General features: G+C 47.0%; 1 protein-coding gene across 1 annotated transcript; it reads right to left on the reverse strand.

The window, feature by feature from the left end:
• Positions 1 to 8,828: 8,828 nt before the first annotated feature.
• On the reverse strand, positions 8,829 to 10,568 carry LOC119353807 (transcription factor MYB41-like). The gene is made up of 3 exons (XM_037620490.1): positions 10,300 to 10,568; positions 9,732 to 10,124; positions 8,829 to 9,153 (listed from the first exon to the last, which is right to left on the reverse strand). The coding sequence occupies exons 1-3, from the start codon at positions 10,566 to 10,568 to the stop codon at positions 8,829 to 8,831; spliced, it is 987 nt and encodes a 328-aa protein (XP_037476387.1).
• Positions 10,569 to 18,956: the final 8,388 nt, after the last annotated feature.

The raw sequence follows: 18,956 nt of genomic DNA on the forward strand, positions 1-18,956 counted from the left end.
GCCCCCGAGTGAGAGGTTTGCTCTTCACTCGGTAGGATTTTTGTAACTTAGGCGAGTACTTGGACTGCAGCTAAGCCCCCGAGTGAGAGGTTTGCTCTTCACTCGGTAGGATTTTTGATTACTTAGGCGAGTACTTGGACTGCAGCTAAGCCCCCGAGTGAGAGGTTTGCTCTTCACTCGGTAGGATTTTTATAACTTAGGCGAAACGGATTCGCAGCTAAGCCTCCGAGTGGGAGTCTGGCTCACCACTCGGTAGGATTTTTACAAACTTAGGCGGAACGGATTCGCGGCTAAGTCACCCACTGAGGGGAAATTTTATTAGACAAAATGAAAAGTGACAAAAATTATGGAGGAACTATGACACTATTATTTTGAGGTCCATGAACTACAGAAGTACTTTATTGCAACTCATCCGAGTGATAAAACTTAAGTGTAAAATGGGCGGAGTAGTTCCGCGTTCCAAGCTCGGGACTCGTCGATATTATGCTCGACGTTGTAAAGACGGTACGCCCCGTTGTGGAGAACCTTGGTGACGATGAAGGGACCTTCCCAAGAAGGAGCAAGCTTGTGTGGTTTGTGCTGATCCACTCGGAGAACCAAATCTCCTTCCTGGAAGGCTCGACCTCTCACATTTCTGGCATGGAAACGACGCAAATCTTGTTGGTAGATGGTCGACCGGATCAGAGCCATCTCCCTTTCTTCCTCTAAAAGGTCGACTGCGTCCTGCCACGCTTGTTCAGCTTCTGCTTCGTTGTAGATTTCAACTCGAGGAGCATTGTGGAGAAGATCACTCGGCAAGACTGCTTCAGCTCCGTAGACCAAGAAGAATGGAGTTCTTCCGGTCGACCGATTAGGTGTGGTCCGCAGTCCCCAAAGCACTGAGGGAAGTTCGTCGACCCAAGATCCAGCTGCATGCTTGAGATCACGCATCAGTCGGGGTTTCAATCCCTTGAGAATCAGGCCATTGGCTCGCTCTGCTTGTCCATTTGACTGCGGATGGGCGACTGAAGCGTAGTCGACCCGTGTGCCTTGAGAGTTACAGAAATCTCTGAATTCCTCCGAGTCAAAGTTCGACCCATTATCCGTAATGATGCTGTGCGGGACTCCATATCTGAATATTAGTTCCCTGATGAAGCTAACAGCAGTACCGGTGTCAAGGTTCTTGATTGGTTTAGCCTCAATCCACTTGGTGAACTTGTCGACTGCCACCAGTACATGCGTGAAGCCACTTCGCCCTGTTCTCAAAGGACCGACCATGTCCAACCCCCATACTGCGAAAGGCCAGACAAGTGGAATGGTCTTCAGGGCTGATGCAGGCTTGTGCGACATATTCGAGTAAAACTGACATCCCTCGCACTTATCCACTATCTCCTTTGCCATCTCATTCGCCTTTGGCCAGTAAAATCCGGCTCGGTAAACTTTGGCCACGATGGTCCGAGAGGACGCGTGATGACCACAGGTCCCCAAGTGAATATCATTAAGGATGATTCGACCTTCTTCCGGCGTTATGCACTTCTGACCGACTCCAGTCGCGCTTTCTCTGTATAACTGTCCTTTGATTACTGTAAAGGCCTTAGATCGCGGACGATCTATCGAGCCTCTTCCTCATCCTCCGGGAGCTCTTTTCTCAGGATATACGCGATATATGGAACCGTCCAATCGGGAATGACCACCAAGATCTCCATGACCAAGTCAACCACTGTTGGGACTTCAACCTCAGTCGGATCTGTGGCACTCTTGGGCTGTGGAGCTTCTTCGGTGAAAGGATCTTCTTTGACTGACGGAGTGTGTACATGCTCCAAGAACACACCACTCGGAATGGCTTCTCTCTTGGAACCTATCTTTGCTAGATCATCAGCTGCTTGATTTTTCAGTCGGGGTATATGATGGAGCTCCAACCCCTCGAACTTCTTTTCCAGCTTCCTCACTGCACTGCAGTATCCAGTCATGGCTGGGCTTCTCACGTCCCACTCCTTCATCACTTGATTGACCACTAAATCCGAGTCGCCATAGACCATCAGGCGACGGACGCCGAGTGAAATGGCCATGCGCAACCCATATAAGAGGGCCTCATATTCTGCCTCATTGTTGGAGGAATCAAAGTGAATCTGGAGCACATATCTGAGCTTATCTCCTCTGGGGGAAACCAGGACAACCCCAGCACCGGAACCATTCAACATCTTAGAGCCATCAAAGAACATGGTCCAATGCTCCGAGTGAACTTCAGTCGGCTGCTGCTGTTCAATCCACTCGGCGAGGAAATCTGCTATTGCCTGGGACTTAATGGCTTTCTTTGCCTCAAACTTGATATCAAGGGGAAGAAGTTCAATCGCCCATTTGGCCACTCGACCAGTTGCATCTCTATTGTGCAAAATCTCTGATAGTGGAGCGTCGCTGACGACTGTGATGGAATGATCAGAGAAATAATGAGCAACCTTCTTTGTGGTCATGTATATTCCATACACAAGCTTCTGATAATGAGGATATCTCTGCTTGGATGGAGTCAAGACTTCAGACAAATAATACACTGGGCGCTGAACTTTGAGAGCTTTTCCTTCTTCTTCCCGCTCGACCGTTAGCACAGTACTGATGTCTTGTCCTGTGGCTGCGATATAGAGCAACAGAGGCTCTTTGCTGATTGGAGCAGCAAGCACCGGCTGGGTGGAGAGCAGAGCTTTTAGCTCGGCAAACGCTGCATCAGCTTCTGGAGTCCACTCGAACTTGTCTGCCTTCTTCATCAGTCGGTAAAGAGGCAATGCCTTTTCACCGAGTCATGAGATGAATCGACTTAATGCGGCCAAGCATCCAGTAAGCTTCTGGACATCGTGCACTCGCACAGGGCGTTTCATTCAGAGAATAGTGCCGATCTTCTCTGGATTAGCGTCGATTCCTCGTTCGGAAACGAGAAAACCGAGTAACTTGCCACCAGGAACTCCAAATGTGCACTTTGATGGATTGAGCTTGATATCATACCTTCTGAGGTTGGCAAATGTTTCGGCGAGATCAGCGAGCAGGTCGGAACCTTTTCGTGACTTGACAATGATATCATCCATATACGCTTCCACATTCCGACTGATTTGAGTGAGTAGACACTTCTGAATCATTCGCATAAATGTGGCTCCGGCATTCTTGAGGCCGAATGGCATGGTGATATAGCAGAAGCACCCGAATGGAGTGATGAAAGCTGTTTTTACCTCGTCGGGTCCGTCCAGACGGATCTGGTGGTACCCGGAGTAGGCGTCTAGAAAAGACAGTCTCTCGCATCCCGCGGTCGAGTCAACAATTTGATCTATACGAGGGAGAGGAAAATGATCTTTCGGGCAGGCCCGGTTGATGTGCTTGAAATCAATGCACATTCGGAGTGATTTGTCTTTCTTAGGGACCATGACGACATTAGCGAGCCACTCGGAGTGGTATATCTCTCGGATAAATCCTGCCGCCAACAGTCGAGCCACTTCCTCACCAATGGCTTTTCTCTTCTGGACGGTGGACCACCGAAGATGCTCTTTAACTGGTTTTGCAGATGAGTCGACTCTTAGGCGATGCTCAGCCAGTCCCCTGGGAACACCTGGCATGTCAGCGGGCTTCCATGCAAAAATGTCCCAGTTCTCACGGAGGAACTGGATGAGCGCTTCTTCCTATTTTGGGTCGAGTGTTGTGGAGATGCGGGTCGGAGCTGCATCGGGGTCGGTTGGGTGAATGTGAACAGGCTTCGTCTCACCGGACGACTGAAATGCAGACTCTGTGGCGGGTTTCTTGGATCGCAGCAAGTCACTCGGATCTGCGTTTTGCTTGTGTTCTTCGAACTTGACCGCTGTCACCTGGGAATCAGCAATCTTTGAGCCTTTCTGGAAGCACTCTTCTGCCTTTTTCCGATCACCGGTGACAGTGATCACTCCTTTGGGGCCGGGCATCTTCAATTTGAGGTACACGTAACATGGTCGAGCCATGAATCGCGCATAAGCTGGTCTCCCCAAAATGGCATGATATGCACTCTGAAAATCCACGACCTCGAACGTCAACTTCTCTTTGCGAAAATGTTTCGAATCACCAAACACCACGTCCAGAGCTATTTGGCCGAGTGACTCGGCTTTCTTTCCTGGTATAACTCCATGAAAGCTCATGTTGCTGGTGCTCAGTCGGGACATCGGAATGCCCATTCCTTTCAGTGTGTCTGCATACAGCAAATTCAACCCACTACCACCGTCCATAAGCACTTTTGTCAGTCGAGTGCCTTCAACAACTGGATCGACCACCAAAGCTTGCCTCCCAGGGGTGGCAATATGAGTCGGGTGATCAGATTGGTCGAAGGTGATGGGTGTTTGGGACCATTTCAGATAGTTTGCTTTTGCTGGGGCAGCCATGTTCACCTCACGGTTAATAACTTTCAATCGACTCTTGCTCTCCACATCTACAAAGATCATTAGAGTAGAGTTGATATGGGGATATCCTTCCTCACTGTCCTCCTTGTCTTCGACCTTGTCCGACTCCTTCTCCTTGTTATTAGATTGTTTTCCCTGAAACTGCTGGATCAGGAGTCGACATTGGCGAGTGGTGTGCTTCGGGTAGATGATATTCCCCTCTTCGTCTTTCTTCGTGTGGATGTGACACGGCATATCCATCACATCGTTCCCTTCTTTATCCTTTACCTTCTTAGGGTTCCAGGATCCTTTTGGTTTCCCTTTAAACTTTCCCTGAGTCACGGCCAGAGCCTCTCCAGGAGCTGCCGGTTCAGCCTTCCGCTTCTGTTTCCGACTGGTGTTTCCCTTTTCCGACTGACTCGGCTTGTGCTTGCCGCTTCGGAGTCGGTCTTCTTCTTCGCCATTAGCGTACTTGGTAGCAATCTCCATCATCCGACTCAAGGTCATGTCACCGGTTTGACCAAACTTCAAGCTCAATTCTCTGTTCTTGATGCCATCTTTAAAGGCGCAGACTGCCTGATGATCAGACACATTCTCCACAGTATGGTGCAAAGTGATCCATCTCTGAATATACTCTCTGAGAGTCTCATTGGTCTTCTGCACGCAGACTTGCAACTCCGTCAGTCCAGCCGGTCGCTTGCAAGTTCCTTCAAACGTTTTGATGAACACTCGGGACAGATCTTCCCAAGTGTAAATGCTGCTAGGAGGTAATTGAGTCAACCATGCCCTGGCAGAACCTTCCAGCATGAGGGGCAAATGCTTCATGGCCACCTCGTCGTTCCCACCACCAATCTGAACCGCCACTCGGTAGTCCTCAAGCCAAGTTTCAGGCTTAGACTCACCAGTGAACTTGCTGACTCCTGTTGCCAACCTGAAATTGGGAGGGATAATTGCGGCTCTGATAGCTCTGCTGAAACATTCAGGACCAGAAACATGCACTCGACTGCTTGTGGGCGCATCTCTGTCGAGTCCGCCTCGATGGGCTCTGTTCCGGTCGACCAAACCTTGCACGATAATGGATCGCGCGTCGAAGCCTGGTTCTCTAGGGTCGACTGGAACTCTTCGCCCCGTACTGAACTGACGCCTGTCATCTTGCTGCCGAGGAGCGTAAGACCCACCCCTCGGAGGGGAATTGGGCACTCGACGCCTATCATCTCGGTCGAGTCGGTCACCATATTGGTCTCGCCGATTCTCGCGCCCTTCACGCCGCGGAGGCGATCTGGGACTGTGAGCCGACTGAACCGTATTCGCAGCGACGGATCGACTGTGAATTCTGTTGCGCGAGTGCGACACGGCCGAATTATGGTCTCCTGCTGCCCGGAGCAGATCCCTGATCTGCATCAAGCCTCTGCCAGCTTCCGACTGAGAGGGTTGGATGGACTCTGCTATACGGGTCGCAGCTGCTAAATTCTGGATTGGGGTTTGATATACCTGAGTCAGCGGGAAGAGTTGACGTCGACTGGTGTCGGGAATTCGTTGCCGCGCGCGCTCGTCGAGTGCTCGCTGAAGATTCTCCAGTCGAGTGCGTTCGGCCAAATTGGCCAAACGTACCTCCTCCAAGGCGCGAGCCTCGGGGATTTCTCCTGCGATGGGAGTACGCAGAACATCCACGTTCCTGCGGCGAAGTTCCTCTCTTTGCAGAGAGTCGAGTGGCTCGGGCTGGTACTCTTCGTGGTCTCGTGCGGGGTCGCCTCCGTCGCCTGCTCCACCATCACGGGCGAAGCCAGGGGGACTGCGGGGCCCGTCGACCATCAGAATTTCTGCCGCTGGATCACTGCTATCGCACTCGGATGCGGTCTCTACGGAACCAGTCGACAGATCGAACATGCCGTAGAGAGATTCGTCGGGCTCGATTGCCGCAACTTGGGTGATGGCCGTCTGGCGAGCCACCGCGTGCCTCACCCACCGCTGAATCCTCGACCGGCCCGAGCGCTTGCGCTGACGGGAGACCGGGAGGGTGGTCGATGGGGATGTCGACCGATACGGGGTCGACGGTTGCCGCAGCAGAACGCCGCGGACACATGCGCGAAAATGTGTCGCACCGCGGACGGGGAGCGCATCAACGTCGAGTGGAGCCTCCTGGAGCCAGGCGGAGTCGTCGGCGATGAAGGTGAGAGCGCCGAGACGGATCTCTCGACCCTCGACCAAAAATCCAGCAGCCACCATGATGAAAGTACTCGGAAGAATCGCAACTTCTCCACAAAATTGCTAAAACACCTGCCCCACGGTGGGCGCCAACTGTCGTGGTTCTAAGCCTGACAGTAGAGTGGGGGGGTAGGTATGGAGAGGCAAGGTCCTAGCTATGGAGAGGTTGTAATTACAAGTGATGTACGAGTTCAGGCCCTTCTCGGAGGAAGTAAAAGCCCTACGTCTCGGAGCCCGGAGGCGGTCGAGTGGATTATATGTATATGAGTTACAGGGTGCCGAACCCTTCTGCCTGTGGAGGGGGGTGGCTTATATAGAGTGCGCCAGGACCCCAGCCAGCCCACGTAGGAGAGGGTTTAAGGTGAGTTAAGTCCGGGGCGTTACTGGTAACGCCCCACATAAAGTGTCTTTACTATCATAAAGTCTACTTAATTACAGGCCGTTGCAGCGCAGAGTGCCTCTTGACCTTCTGGTGGTCGAGTGAGTCTTCGCGGTCGAGTCCTTCAAGGCAGTCGAGTGTGTCTCTCGTTGGTCGACTGGAAGGTGACCTCTTCTAAGGGTGTCCTTGGGCAGGATACTTAGATCAGGTCTGTGGCCCTACCCTAGGTACATGACCCCATCAAGGCCCATTGGTCCCAGTTCATCCCACCAACCGGGACCAAAAGGTCCAGATGAACCGGGATCAATGGCCCACATGGCCCGGCCGGCCCCTTGGGCTCACGGACCAATGCCCCCATTGGTCCCGGTTCTGGACTGAACCGAGACTAATGGGCTGACCCGGCCTGGACCAAAGCCATGTTTTCTACTAGTGAACATCATTCACTGTGCTTTTAGGGACATGATAAGAAAAATATTTTAGTTGACTATAACTTCTAATATCCGCACATATATTATTTCATTAGATTAGCATTGGCTTATGTGGTCAGAGTACTAATATGTTTAAATGATATGTAACATGTACTTGTCATTTATAATTGAACTAATAATTAACATGTCTACTATTTGTGTGTGCCAGATCTATTGATGCAAAACTGTGATGATCTATTTGTTGTGTTTCCTATATTGACATCAACCTGTTATAATTTTTTTAGACACGGACATCATGAAGGTCCAGCATATGCGGTCATTTTAGAATGATTATTCAGATATAACACTTATGACGTACTTGTATACAACTATAACAATCTAATGGAACGATCAATTCATGTATACAACTATAAAGATCTAATGGAACGATCAATTCATGTATACAACTATAAAGATCTAATGGAACGATCAATTCATGTATGATTATGTACGGTCAATTTAGACGAGCTTATGTAGGTTTATCAGGAACGATTTATTTCGGTGCGGTTATGTAAATCTAATGGTTATGATCCATTTAGTATAACTATGAAGATCTAAGGTATGCGATATATTTAGGTATAAATATTATGAATATGATTTATTAAATTACAATGGCCGAAGTAATTTGATGATGTGGATTAACATGGTGTCCACAAAAAAGCATATTTTGTACTTTTAGTTCTAGTTACATGATAAGAAGAATACATGTATATGCTCGTGTGTCTACCTATTGTACTCCCTCTATAACATAATATAAGACGTTTTTTGATTAAAAAATGTCTTATATTATGTTACAGAGGGAGTATTAGATTAGCATTGGTATATGTGGTGTAAACTAACATGTTTAAATGAGATGTTACGATGTGTTGCGGCATGGTTATGTAAATCTAACAGTTATGCTATATTTATACAATTATGAAGATCTAACTGATGTGGTCTGTTTAGATACAATTATGTAAATCTAACGGATACTATCTCTTTTAAATGTGTTTATGTAAGTGTAACGAATGTGATTTATTATATTACAAATCTAAGGGCCAGGATAATTTGATGGTGTGGATCAATGTGGTGTCTCAAATAGAACTCTGTATTTTTTTGCGAGAAAATAAATAAATAGAAAATAGATAGATAGAATAGATTCTCAGTTTTGTTTAGTCGTATGGTCCTTATGGAAGTCGCATCAAATCAGCATCTGACAGCCTTCAACTTCATTGACAAAAACCAAATATATTACAAGAACCACAATAACCACCCAAACAAATCAATGCATGCTGTATCATCTCATCCACAGCTCTCACTTACTACAGTGGACGATCGACTCACCGGTCTACCACTGTACCACGCATGAAGACACTACGTACGTTTATAGATTTTGTACAATAAACTGTAATAACCGACTCGCCCGAAGGGACAAAGCTACACACGGTACTCCTCCAGTATGTCCTTCCAGAAAGAATCACTCTCGAGAGACCACAGACCAGGCAGTTCCGTCGTGGGCTCCGGCGGCAAACCGGCAAGCTCCTGCAGCGGCGGCCGGTCAACAGCCGTTGAAACACCATGCAATGCGAATGCTGCGGCCGCGATGCAGTGCTGATCAGCTTGCTCATCTGCTGCGGAGGAGCTCGTTCCCGTTCCCGGAGCGTTGATCAGTTGCTGCACCACGTCCTGCTCCGCAAAACTCGAGATGTTGCACATGTAACCTGGCTGCGGGTAGTTGGCGCCAGACAACATGTTCATCTGGCTTCCGCAGTCCTGTGGGGGCTGTGGAATGCTAGAAATGCTATTGTGTTTAATAGATGTTCCTGGATATCTATGAAACAGGTTCTGGGGCCAATCTTTGGGTACCTGAGAGCATGGACCAAGATATCCAAGGAGCTGCCAGGGGGTCTGCTGGACAAATTTCTGAAGGAGCTATGGGAGATCTTAAAAATCCCGTTTGCGCTGGAACCAGGCTGAGTTGGGCGAGGCACGGTGTTGGTTGCGGATCTTGGAGGGCAACGGCGAGTGAGGTTGAGCATGGGGGCAGGACGACGCTGGAATACCAAAAGATGCACCCGGAGGAAGCTGATGCTATTTATGTTGTCTTCTCTGGTTTCTGATGTACTCCCCTGTTCAGTTTGTCGCTATTGTGCCCGAGTTGTGGCTGGTTCTGGGTGTGTGTCGAGGAGTCTGTTAGAGTAGTTTGGTTAATTTGTGTTTTCTGGCTTGAGTCATGGAGTGTGTTTCTGGCATGTGCCGTGTATAAGACCTTGTTGTGGGCTTCGCTTTCTCAATGAAAAATGGAGCCGGGGGGGATCCCCTGTTCATCGAAAAAAAAACATGTTCATCTGGTCCTGCTGGAGCAGAAGGTTCGGAACGATGCTGCTAACTGAGTTCAGCATTGCGTTTGCTGCAGCTAGGTTGGTGATGAGGTTAGTGGTGTCGTTCCTGGAGCACATGGCCTGGAGCAGCTGCTGCAGAAGCTGCGCCTGCCTTAGGGCGGCGGTGTCAAGGCCTCCGAGGCTCGCGGCCGCGGCCGCCCATAGGAGCGTGTCGGGGAGGATCGCTGCGGACGCGACGTCGAGGTTGTGGTGGCTCTGGTCGGGGGGCAGCTGCTGGTGCGTGACGGGGTCGACGCCCATGCTCAGGAGCTTCTTCCGGAGGCGCGTATTCCAGAAGTTCTTGATCTCATTGTCCGTCCGGCCCTCGAGGTGCGTCGCGATCGTCGACCACCTAACAACAAATTTATCCATGTAAATGCCTGTGCCACTTCAAGGCAAGGACCGCGAAAAGCAACGGTCTGGGAGGAAATTGACAGCCCATGCATGGCGGCTAATAAAGCTATATACTGCATGTGTTATGAGAGTGGTGGTGCGTTTGTGTGGAGTAGGTAATTAAGTGGGCGCACTTGTTGCCGAGGGCGGCGTGGAGGCTGATGATGAGGCGCTCCTCGTCGTCGGTGAAGTTGCCGCGTTTGATGTCGGGGCGGAGGTAGTTGGTCCACCGGAGGCGGCAGCTCTTGCCGCAGCGGTTCAGCCCGGAGGCCTTGGGCACGGCGCGCCAGCTGCCGACGTGCCCGCCGCGCTTCTGGATGTGCTCCACCAGCGCCTTGTCCTCCTCCTCCGTCCACGACCCTTTCTTCACGCCGGCGCCGTGGCAGCAACACCTCCGACCCATCGCAAACCCCGTTTGCCCGACGGGTCGATCGGTTGCTGCACCCGCACTGATTCAGTGTAAGAAGCTAGGTAGGTATACTACTCCTATGAGGCTAGCTATTCTGGTCTTCTTCAGGCTTGGTATGTACGTATATATAGAGGTCGCGATGCAGAGTACCTGGCCATACGTGGTCCGTACGTACCCCATGACGAGCACGCGCGAGAGGAGCTACCCAAGCTACGAATTTTCCTTGCATTCTGTTGCTCTGGCTATTATATTGAACAGTTCGTACATCGGTACATGTATCGTCTAAAGAAAAGACGTGCGCACCATGGGGTAAGTCAAATAGGGCAGGTGCTCCGGAGGATCTGTCCACGTAAGACCAGATATCTATATCCTGCATGCTGCTGTGGGCCCATCTGTGTGCATGCATGCGTGTGCATGTCGCCAGGCAAGCAACAGGGAGAAGATTAAGTGGCTGTCCATCCACAAGTGGCGGGCTGCCGCATTCAAAATGCATGGAACTCTATGTCGCGTAATGCATGCAACTAGCATGGTGACATGCGTCGCTAGATTTCCTAAACCAAATCTAGTACACAATTTTGGCCATTCTTGTTCAACATGGATATGCTAGTAGTAGTACTTTAAGAAACTTTGCAACAGTCATTTTCACAACATTTAAGAAATTTTAACAGTTTTGCTCATTCTCATCTCCATGGGATTTAGTTATCTCTCATCTAATTTCTCAACCATTCGATTATAAAATCAAAGATGTTAATATTAAGCGCATGGTATCGTTCCTGATGGCGCCGCTGGATATTTTTTACTAACGGTTGTGGGGTGGATTCGTTGTGTCAATTTGCCTCAGGCTAGTGAAGCTACTTGTGGTTGGATGGTTACGAAAGCAGTGGTTTCCCCAGGCTATCAGTGTTCAACTCTTAGACTTGACAATGGTGCTCGCATTTTTCTGAATTTATTTCAGGCCTTTCGGCGATGTGCGTTCAGTAGGAGAAGACATTTCCGACTACGAAGGCGTCTATGGCGACTTCATCAATCTCAAGATAATGTGTCGGCTCAGTTTCTCGGAGATGCTGATAGGGTAGGTTGTGTGGGCATACATTTGTAGGGGTGAGTATATATGCATATATATGAGCGTCTACATCACACTAACCGTTGTCACGCACGTGTTATCAAGGTTGGCATTTTGTTTTTAGTGTGATTATATTGCGGAAGACAATGGAGAGGAACTAGTTAATGAGAGCACTTATGAAAAGAAAACAACGAACACTTCAAAGCACTCCGCACGCGACAAGTGGTGCACGCGGTGCGCTCCTGCGCCAAAACCCAACCAAAGCGGTTTCCCTTTCCGGTTATTGGTTTCATGCCTTTTGCAGTTCCCCCCTCCTACTATCTAAGTTTTTTGTATATTCCCTTTCACGCGCGATACATGCAAAATATTGGCGCAATAAAATTAGACTGTAAGTATGAAAAAAAATCATTTTTTTCACTTTCTTTTCTCCATTATATTTCTGGGTAATGAAATATTATGGAGTAATTACGGGAGGGGTTTCCAACACTATCAAATGACAGTTTTCAACTAAGAAAAATAAAGTTTCTAGTAATATTACGGCACCTACGATGCAACTCCTGTTCGCCTCTGGCTCGTTAAATTTCCATATACATCTTGAAGGGGGCGCATAGGTCGAAGCGTGTGTTGGTCGTACATCGTGTTTGTCACTCAACATGTTTTGTCGTAATAACCTCATGCATCCGACATATACATCTTGTAGGAGATCGAGGCAATAATAAAATTTATTATTTGTTTCCACATTCATAATTATATTTATATTCCGTCCTATAACTGCTATGGTTCACGAGTCTACAATTATCACGAGCCTCGGAGAAAAAATTCATATGCACGTGTGGAATAATAAACGCTAAAACTAGATACCTAGTCTTGGCTCCGTGACTAGCTCAAGTGTTGCATGATGGTTATGTTTCCTGGTCATGGGCATGAGTATGCCGGGAACGTTGAGGACGCAATGTTAGAAGAACACTTGTGTTGAACCGACCCAATTGTTGTAAGTTAATGGTTTGTAACACAGAGAAAAAAGTTAAAGATTTGCATAATTTCTTAGACCATGAGAGTATCGAGTTCCCTCATACTTCTTTCATGACCGTTGTGGTTTGTTAAACATCATCTGTAGCAAGGTGACTATTACGGCAGCTTACGGGTTCGACAAAAAGTATGACAAGGGACAAGATAGATCGAGATTGCGATTTGCTCCTCCAATGATGGAGAGATATTCTTGGGACCCTATCAGCGTTACGATATCCATCATAATCTGGCCAGACACCGTGTGATTAGATCACAGGGATGCTGGAACACGGGAACGAGAAAAGAGAACAAAATTGGTAACGAGGAAACCGGCATAGTGAACAAGTTGTTGATTCATGATGCCATTAAATCTCACCTGGATTTTTGTAATATATCGTGATGCAACATAAAGAACACATGGTAACTAAAGGTGCACTCGAATATTCATTCGTGTGGGTATATGCACTACCACAGGAAGGTCCTAAGATGACACATGTATCAGAGACCATTCGACCAAACCGTGTGTGATTCATGAACCGAAAATGGTACAGTAATAAAACCGTCTCCAATACAATGAACTATATGCGATGGTTGATCCATATAGCATGATTCTGATGAGAATTGTGTGTGCGATACATGGCATACAGTTGATACACATGAACTGTTTGCGATGAGCTAAAATAATACAAACAGTTACAAAGATCAAGATGTGTGTTGTAAGCGACATACATGTCACTCGGATGAATTGTTTGCGTTGATCCAGAATAAGAGAAACGAGCCGCCACAACAAGATGTGTGTGATACCTGGCAAACATGTCATGAATCAAAACGGTGTGGGGAGACCGATAATAATACAGATGATTCTTGTTAGTACATTGTGTGTGTGTTGTGGACAAATGCTTACTAATAAACAATTGTTAGCGATTGATGAAATCATCACCGATGTACGGGTTTTGTAGTTTAATTGTATGTGATGTGGTTTGCTGTCTACACAACATATATGCTCTGTCTACAGAACAACAACATATATACTTATAAGAACATGATTGCATAACCAAAATAAGCATCCAATTACATAACTGACTACATATAACATTTGTACACCTCAATAAGCAATTACATGCATACTAAACTAGTAGAAACGGTCATCAAATCATCTACTACTTGTGACGCGCTTGTCGCCACTACTTTTGTGATGCCCCTGATTCAATCGTACACTAATCATACACGCAAACGTGTACGATCAAGATCAGGGACTCACGGAAAGATATCACAACACAACTATAAACACAAATAAAATAATATAAGCTTCATATTACAAGCCAGGGGCCTCGAGAGCTCGAATACATAGCTCGATACACAAGAGTCAGCGGAAGCAACAATATCTAAGTACAGACATAAGTTAAACAAGTTTTGCCTTAAGAAGGCTAGCACAAATATCAATGATCGAAGAGGCAAGGCCTCCTGCATGGGACCTCCTAACTACTCCTGGTCATTGGCGATCTCCACGTAATAGTAGACGACGATGTGGCATCTGGCTCCTGGGATCCACCACCTGATTGCAGCAACCGGGTATAGGGGAAAAGAGGTAGAAAAGCAACCGTGGGTAAACATCTGAAGTACTCACAAGACTTACATCGGAACTATGCTAAGTATGCATCAATATCAAAGGAATGGTATGTATCCGTGGACTGGACTGCAGAATGCCAGAAGAGAGGGGAAAGCCTAGCCTATCGAAGACTAGCATCTTCAAGCATCTTGCAGCATATAGAAGAGTATAGAATAGCATTTTAATATTTAACAAGCATGTTGTAACATTAACGCCCAGAGATTCTTCCTCGACTCCCTGCGAGAAAGAAATCCCGGAGCCACATATCCATCACATGTCTCAAGTAACCAGTTCTAGTTGTAATAGATCAAGATACAAGTCTGAACGTCCATTACCGTGGACACGGTATTCGAATAGATAACTTCCCTGCAGGGGTGCACCACGTTACCCAACACGCTTCATTACTCTGTCTGGACACACTTTTCTGAGTCAATGCCCGGCCACGGAAGATCAACACGTCACAGCCCTACCTAGGCTCAGCAGAGAGGTCCCTGTCGGTCTACATCCTAAGTGCTCCGGGGTCTTGGGCCCATCACCCGTTGCACTTTGGGTCATTGCACGCAGGGTGAATACCAGCGCCACCGCGATGGTCGACGCAATCTGACTGTGCCGCAATGCTGAACTGGACGTCTGACAAAGCTTCGGCTGATACAACGACGCCCAGGCCCATAACTATTCTCGCGTGGTGGTTAGTGTGTAAAAGCCAGAGGCCAACTCAGAACAAATACCCAAACCTTTAGTGTATTAGGAGCTCACGGAGACGAGCAGAGACTCACGATCGATGTGACCCCGTCACCCCGTCTCGTGGACTTACGGCAAGGGCCCAGAATGCCCGGTCGTGCCATGTAATTATCTCGCGGGTACTCTCCAGGCCCACCCGACTTTCACATCAACTCATGGGTACCCCTTAGGGCCAACCCGAATTTAACAAAGGTCCCAAGTAAAGTCCAGGTAACCGTGTGTCCAAAACATCAAGGGGGAAAACCCGAGGAATCACCCTCGAGGGATTCCACTTGATGTAATCGTCAAGCTGAACTTAGGAGGAATCACCCTCGAGGTTCACACTTGATGTTGGGGAATGCAGTATTTCAAAAAATTCCCTACGATCACGCAAGATCCATCTAGGAGATGGATAGCAACGAGAGGGGAGAGTGTGTCCACGTACCCTCGTAGACCGAAAGCGGAAGCGTTTAGTAACGTGGTTGATGTAGTCAAACATCTTCGCGATTCAACCGATCCTAGCACCGAACGTACGGTACCTCCGTGTTCAGCACACGTTCAGCACGATGACGTCCCTCGAGCTCTTGATCCAGTTGAGGATGAGGGAGAGTTCCGTAAGCATGATGGCGTGGTGACGGTGATGATGAAGTTACCGGCGCAGGGCTTCGCCTAAGCATTACGACGATATGACCGAGGTGTGTAACTATGGAGGGGGGCACCGCACACGGCTAAGAGAAGACTTTGTCTGCCCCCCACCCACGTATATAAAGGAGGGAGGGAGAGAAGCAGGCCCCTAGGGGCGTGCCAAGAGTATGGAGTCCTACTAGGACTTCCAAGTCCTAGTAGGAATCCCTTTCCTTTTCGGAGTAGGAGAGAAGGAAAGAGGGAAAGAGAGAGGGAGTAGGAAAAGGCAAGGGGGGGGGTTCCACCCCCTTCCCCTAGTACAATTCGGACCCATGGGGGGCGCCACCTCCCCTTGGCATGCCTCCTCTTTTCCCGTATGGCCCAATAAGGCCCATTACTTCTCCCGGTGAATTTTCGTAACTCCCTGGTACTCCAAAAAATACCCAAATCACTCGGAACCTTTCCGATGTCCGAATATAGCCTTACAATATATGAATCTTTACCTCTCGATCATTTTGGGACTCATCGTCATGTCCGTGATCTCATCCGGGACTCCGAACAAACTTCGGTCATCAAATCACATAACTCATAATACAAATCGTCATCGAACGTTAAGTGTGCGGACCCTACGGGTTCGAGAACTATGCAGACATGACTGGGACACATCTCTGGTGAATAACCAATAGCGGAACTTGGATGCTCATATTGGCTCCTACATATTCTACGAAGATCTTTATCGGTCAAACCGCATATGTTGTTCCCTTTATCATCGTTATATTACTTGCCCGCGATTCGATCATCGGTATCCCCATACCTAGTTCAATCTCGTTACCGGCAAGTGCCTTTACTCGTTCTGTAATGCATCATCCCGCAACTAACTCATTAGTCACATTGCTTGCCAGGCTTATAGTGATGTTTATTACCAAGAGGGCCCAGAGATACCTCTCTGATACACGGAGTGACAAATCCTAATCTCGATTTATGCCAACTCAACAAACACCTTCGGAGACACCTGAGCATCTTTATAATCACACAGTTACGTTGTGACGTTTGATAGCACACAAGGTGTTCCTCTGGTATTCGGGAGTTGCATAATCTCATAGTCAGAGGAACATGTCTAAGTCATGAAGAAAGCAATAGCAATAAAACTAAACGATCATTATGCTAAGCTAACGGATGAGTCTTGTCCATCACATCATTCTTCTAATGATGTGATCCCGTTCATCAAATGACAACACATGTCCATGGTCAGGAAACTTAACCATCTTTGATGAATGAGCTAGTCAAGTAGAGGCATACCAGGGACACTCTGTTTTGTCTATGTATTCACACATGTACTAAGTTTCCGGTTAATAAAATTCTAGCATGAACAATAGATATTTATCATGATATAAGGAAATATAAATAACAACTTTATTATTGCCTCTAGGGCATATTTCCTTCAGTCTCCCACTTGCACTAGAGTCAATAATATAGTTCACATCTTCATGTGATTTAACACCAATAGTTCACATCTTTATGTGATTAGTTCACATCTCCATGTGACTAACACCCAAAGGGTTTACTAGAGTCAATAATCTAGTTCACATCACAATGTGATTAACACCCAAAGAGTACTAAGGTGTGATCATGTTTTGCTTGTGAGAGAAGTTTAGTCAACGGGTCTGCCACATTCAGAGCCGTATGTATTTTGCAAATTTTCTACGTCTACAATGCTCTGCACGAAGCTACTCTAGCTAATTGCTCCCACTTTCAATATGTGTCCAGATTGAGACTTAGAGTCATCCATATCAGTGTCAAAGCTTGCATCGATGTAACCCTTTACGACAAACTTTTTGTCACCTCCATAACCGAGAAACATGTCCTTATTCTACTAAGGATAATTTTGATCGCTGTCCAGTGATCCACTCCTGGATCACTATTGTACCCTCTTGCCAAACTCATGGTGAGGTACACAATAGGTCTGGTACATAGCATATCATACTTTATAGAACCTATGACCGAGGCATAGGAAATGACTTTTCATTCTCTTTCTATTTTCTTCCGTGGTCGGGCTTTGAGTCTTTACTCAACTTCACACCTTGCAACACAGGCAAGAACTCCTTCTTTGACTGTTTCATTTTGAACTACTTCAAAAACTTGTCAAGGTATGTATTCATTGAAAAAAACTTATCAAGCGTCTTGGTCTATATCTATAGATCTTGATGCTCAATATGTAAGCAGCTTCACCGAGGTCTTTCTTTGATAAACTCCTTTCAAACACTCTTTATGCTTTCTAGAAAATTCTACACCATTTCTGATCAGCAATATGTCATTCACATATAATTATCAGAAAAGGTTGTAGTGCTCCCACTCACTTTCTTGTAAATACAAGCTTCACCAAAAGTCTGTATAAAACCATATGTTTTGATCACCTTATCAAAGCGTATATTCCAACTCCGAGATGCTTGCACCAGTCCATAGATGGATCGCCGGATCTTGCACACTTTGTTAGCACCATTAGGGTTGTCAAAACCTTCTTGTTGCATCATATACAGCTCTTCTTTAAGAAATCCATTAAGGAATGTAGTTTTGACATCCATTTGCCAGATTTCATAAAATATGGCAATTGCTAACATGATTCAGACAAACTTAAGCATCGCTACGAGTGAGAAAATATTATCATAGTCAACACCTTGAACTCGTCGAAAACCTTGTGCGACAATTCGAGCTTTGTAGATAGTAATACTACTATTAGTGTCCGTCTTCCTCTTGAAGATCCATTTATTCTCAATGGCTCGCCGATCATCGGGCAAGTCAATCAAAGTCCATACTTTGTTCTATACATGGATCTCATCTCAGATTTCATGGCCTCAAGCCATTTCGTGGAATCTGGGCTCATCATCGCTTCCTCATAGTTCGTAGGTTCGTCATGGTCTAGTAACATGACTTCCAGAATAGGATTACCGTACCACTCTGGAGAGGACCGTACTCTGTTTGACCTACGAGGTTCGGTAGTAACTTGATCTGAAGTTTCATGATCATCATCATTAGCTTCCTCACTAACTGGTGTAGGAATAACTGTAACTGATTTCTGTGATGAACTACTTTCCAATTCGGGAGAAGGTACAATTACCTCATCAAGTTCTACATTCCTCCCACTCACTTCTTTCGAGAGAAACTTCTTCTCTAGAAAGGACCCATTCAGATCTGTGATAGAAGGTGTGCCCAACATTTTCCTTTGGGTATCCTATGAAGATGCATTTCTTCAATTTGGGTTCGAACTTATCAGGTTGAAGCTTTTTCACATAAGCATCACAGCCCCAAACTTTAAGAAACGACAGCTTAGGTTTCCTGCTAAACCACAGTTCATATGGTG

This window comes from Triticum dicoccoides, chromosome 1A, assembly GCF_002162155.2.
Source record: "Triticum dicoccoides isolate Atlit2015 ecotype Zavitan chromosome 1A, WEW_v2.0, whole genome shotgun sequence".
Lineage (NCBI taxonomy): Eukaryota > Viridiplantae > Streptophyta > Magnoliopsida > Poales > Poaceae > Triticum > Triticum dicoccoides.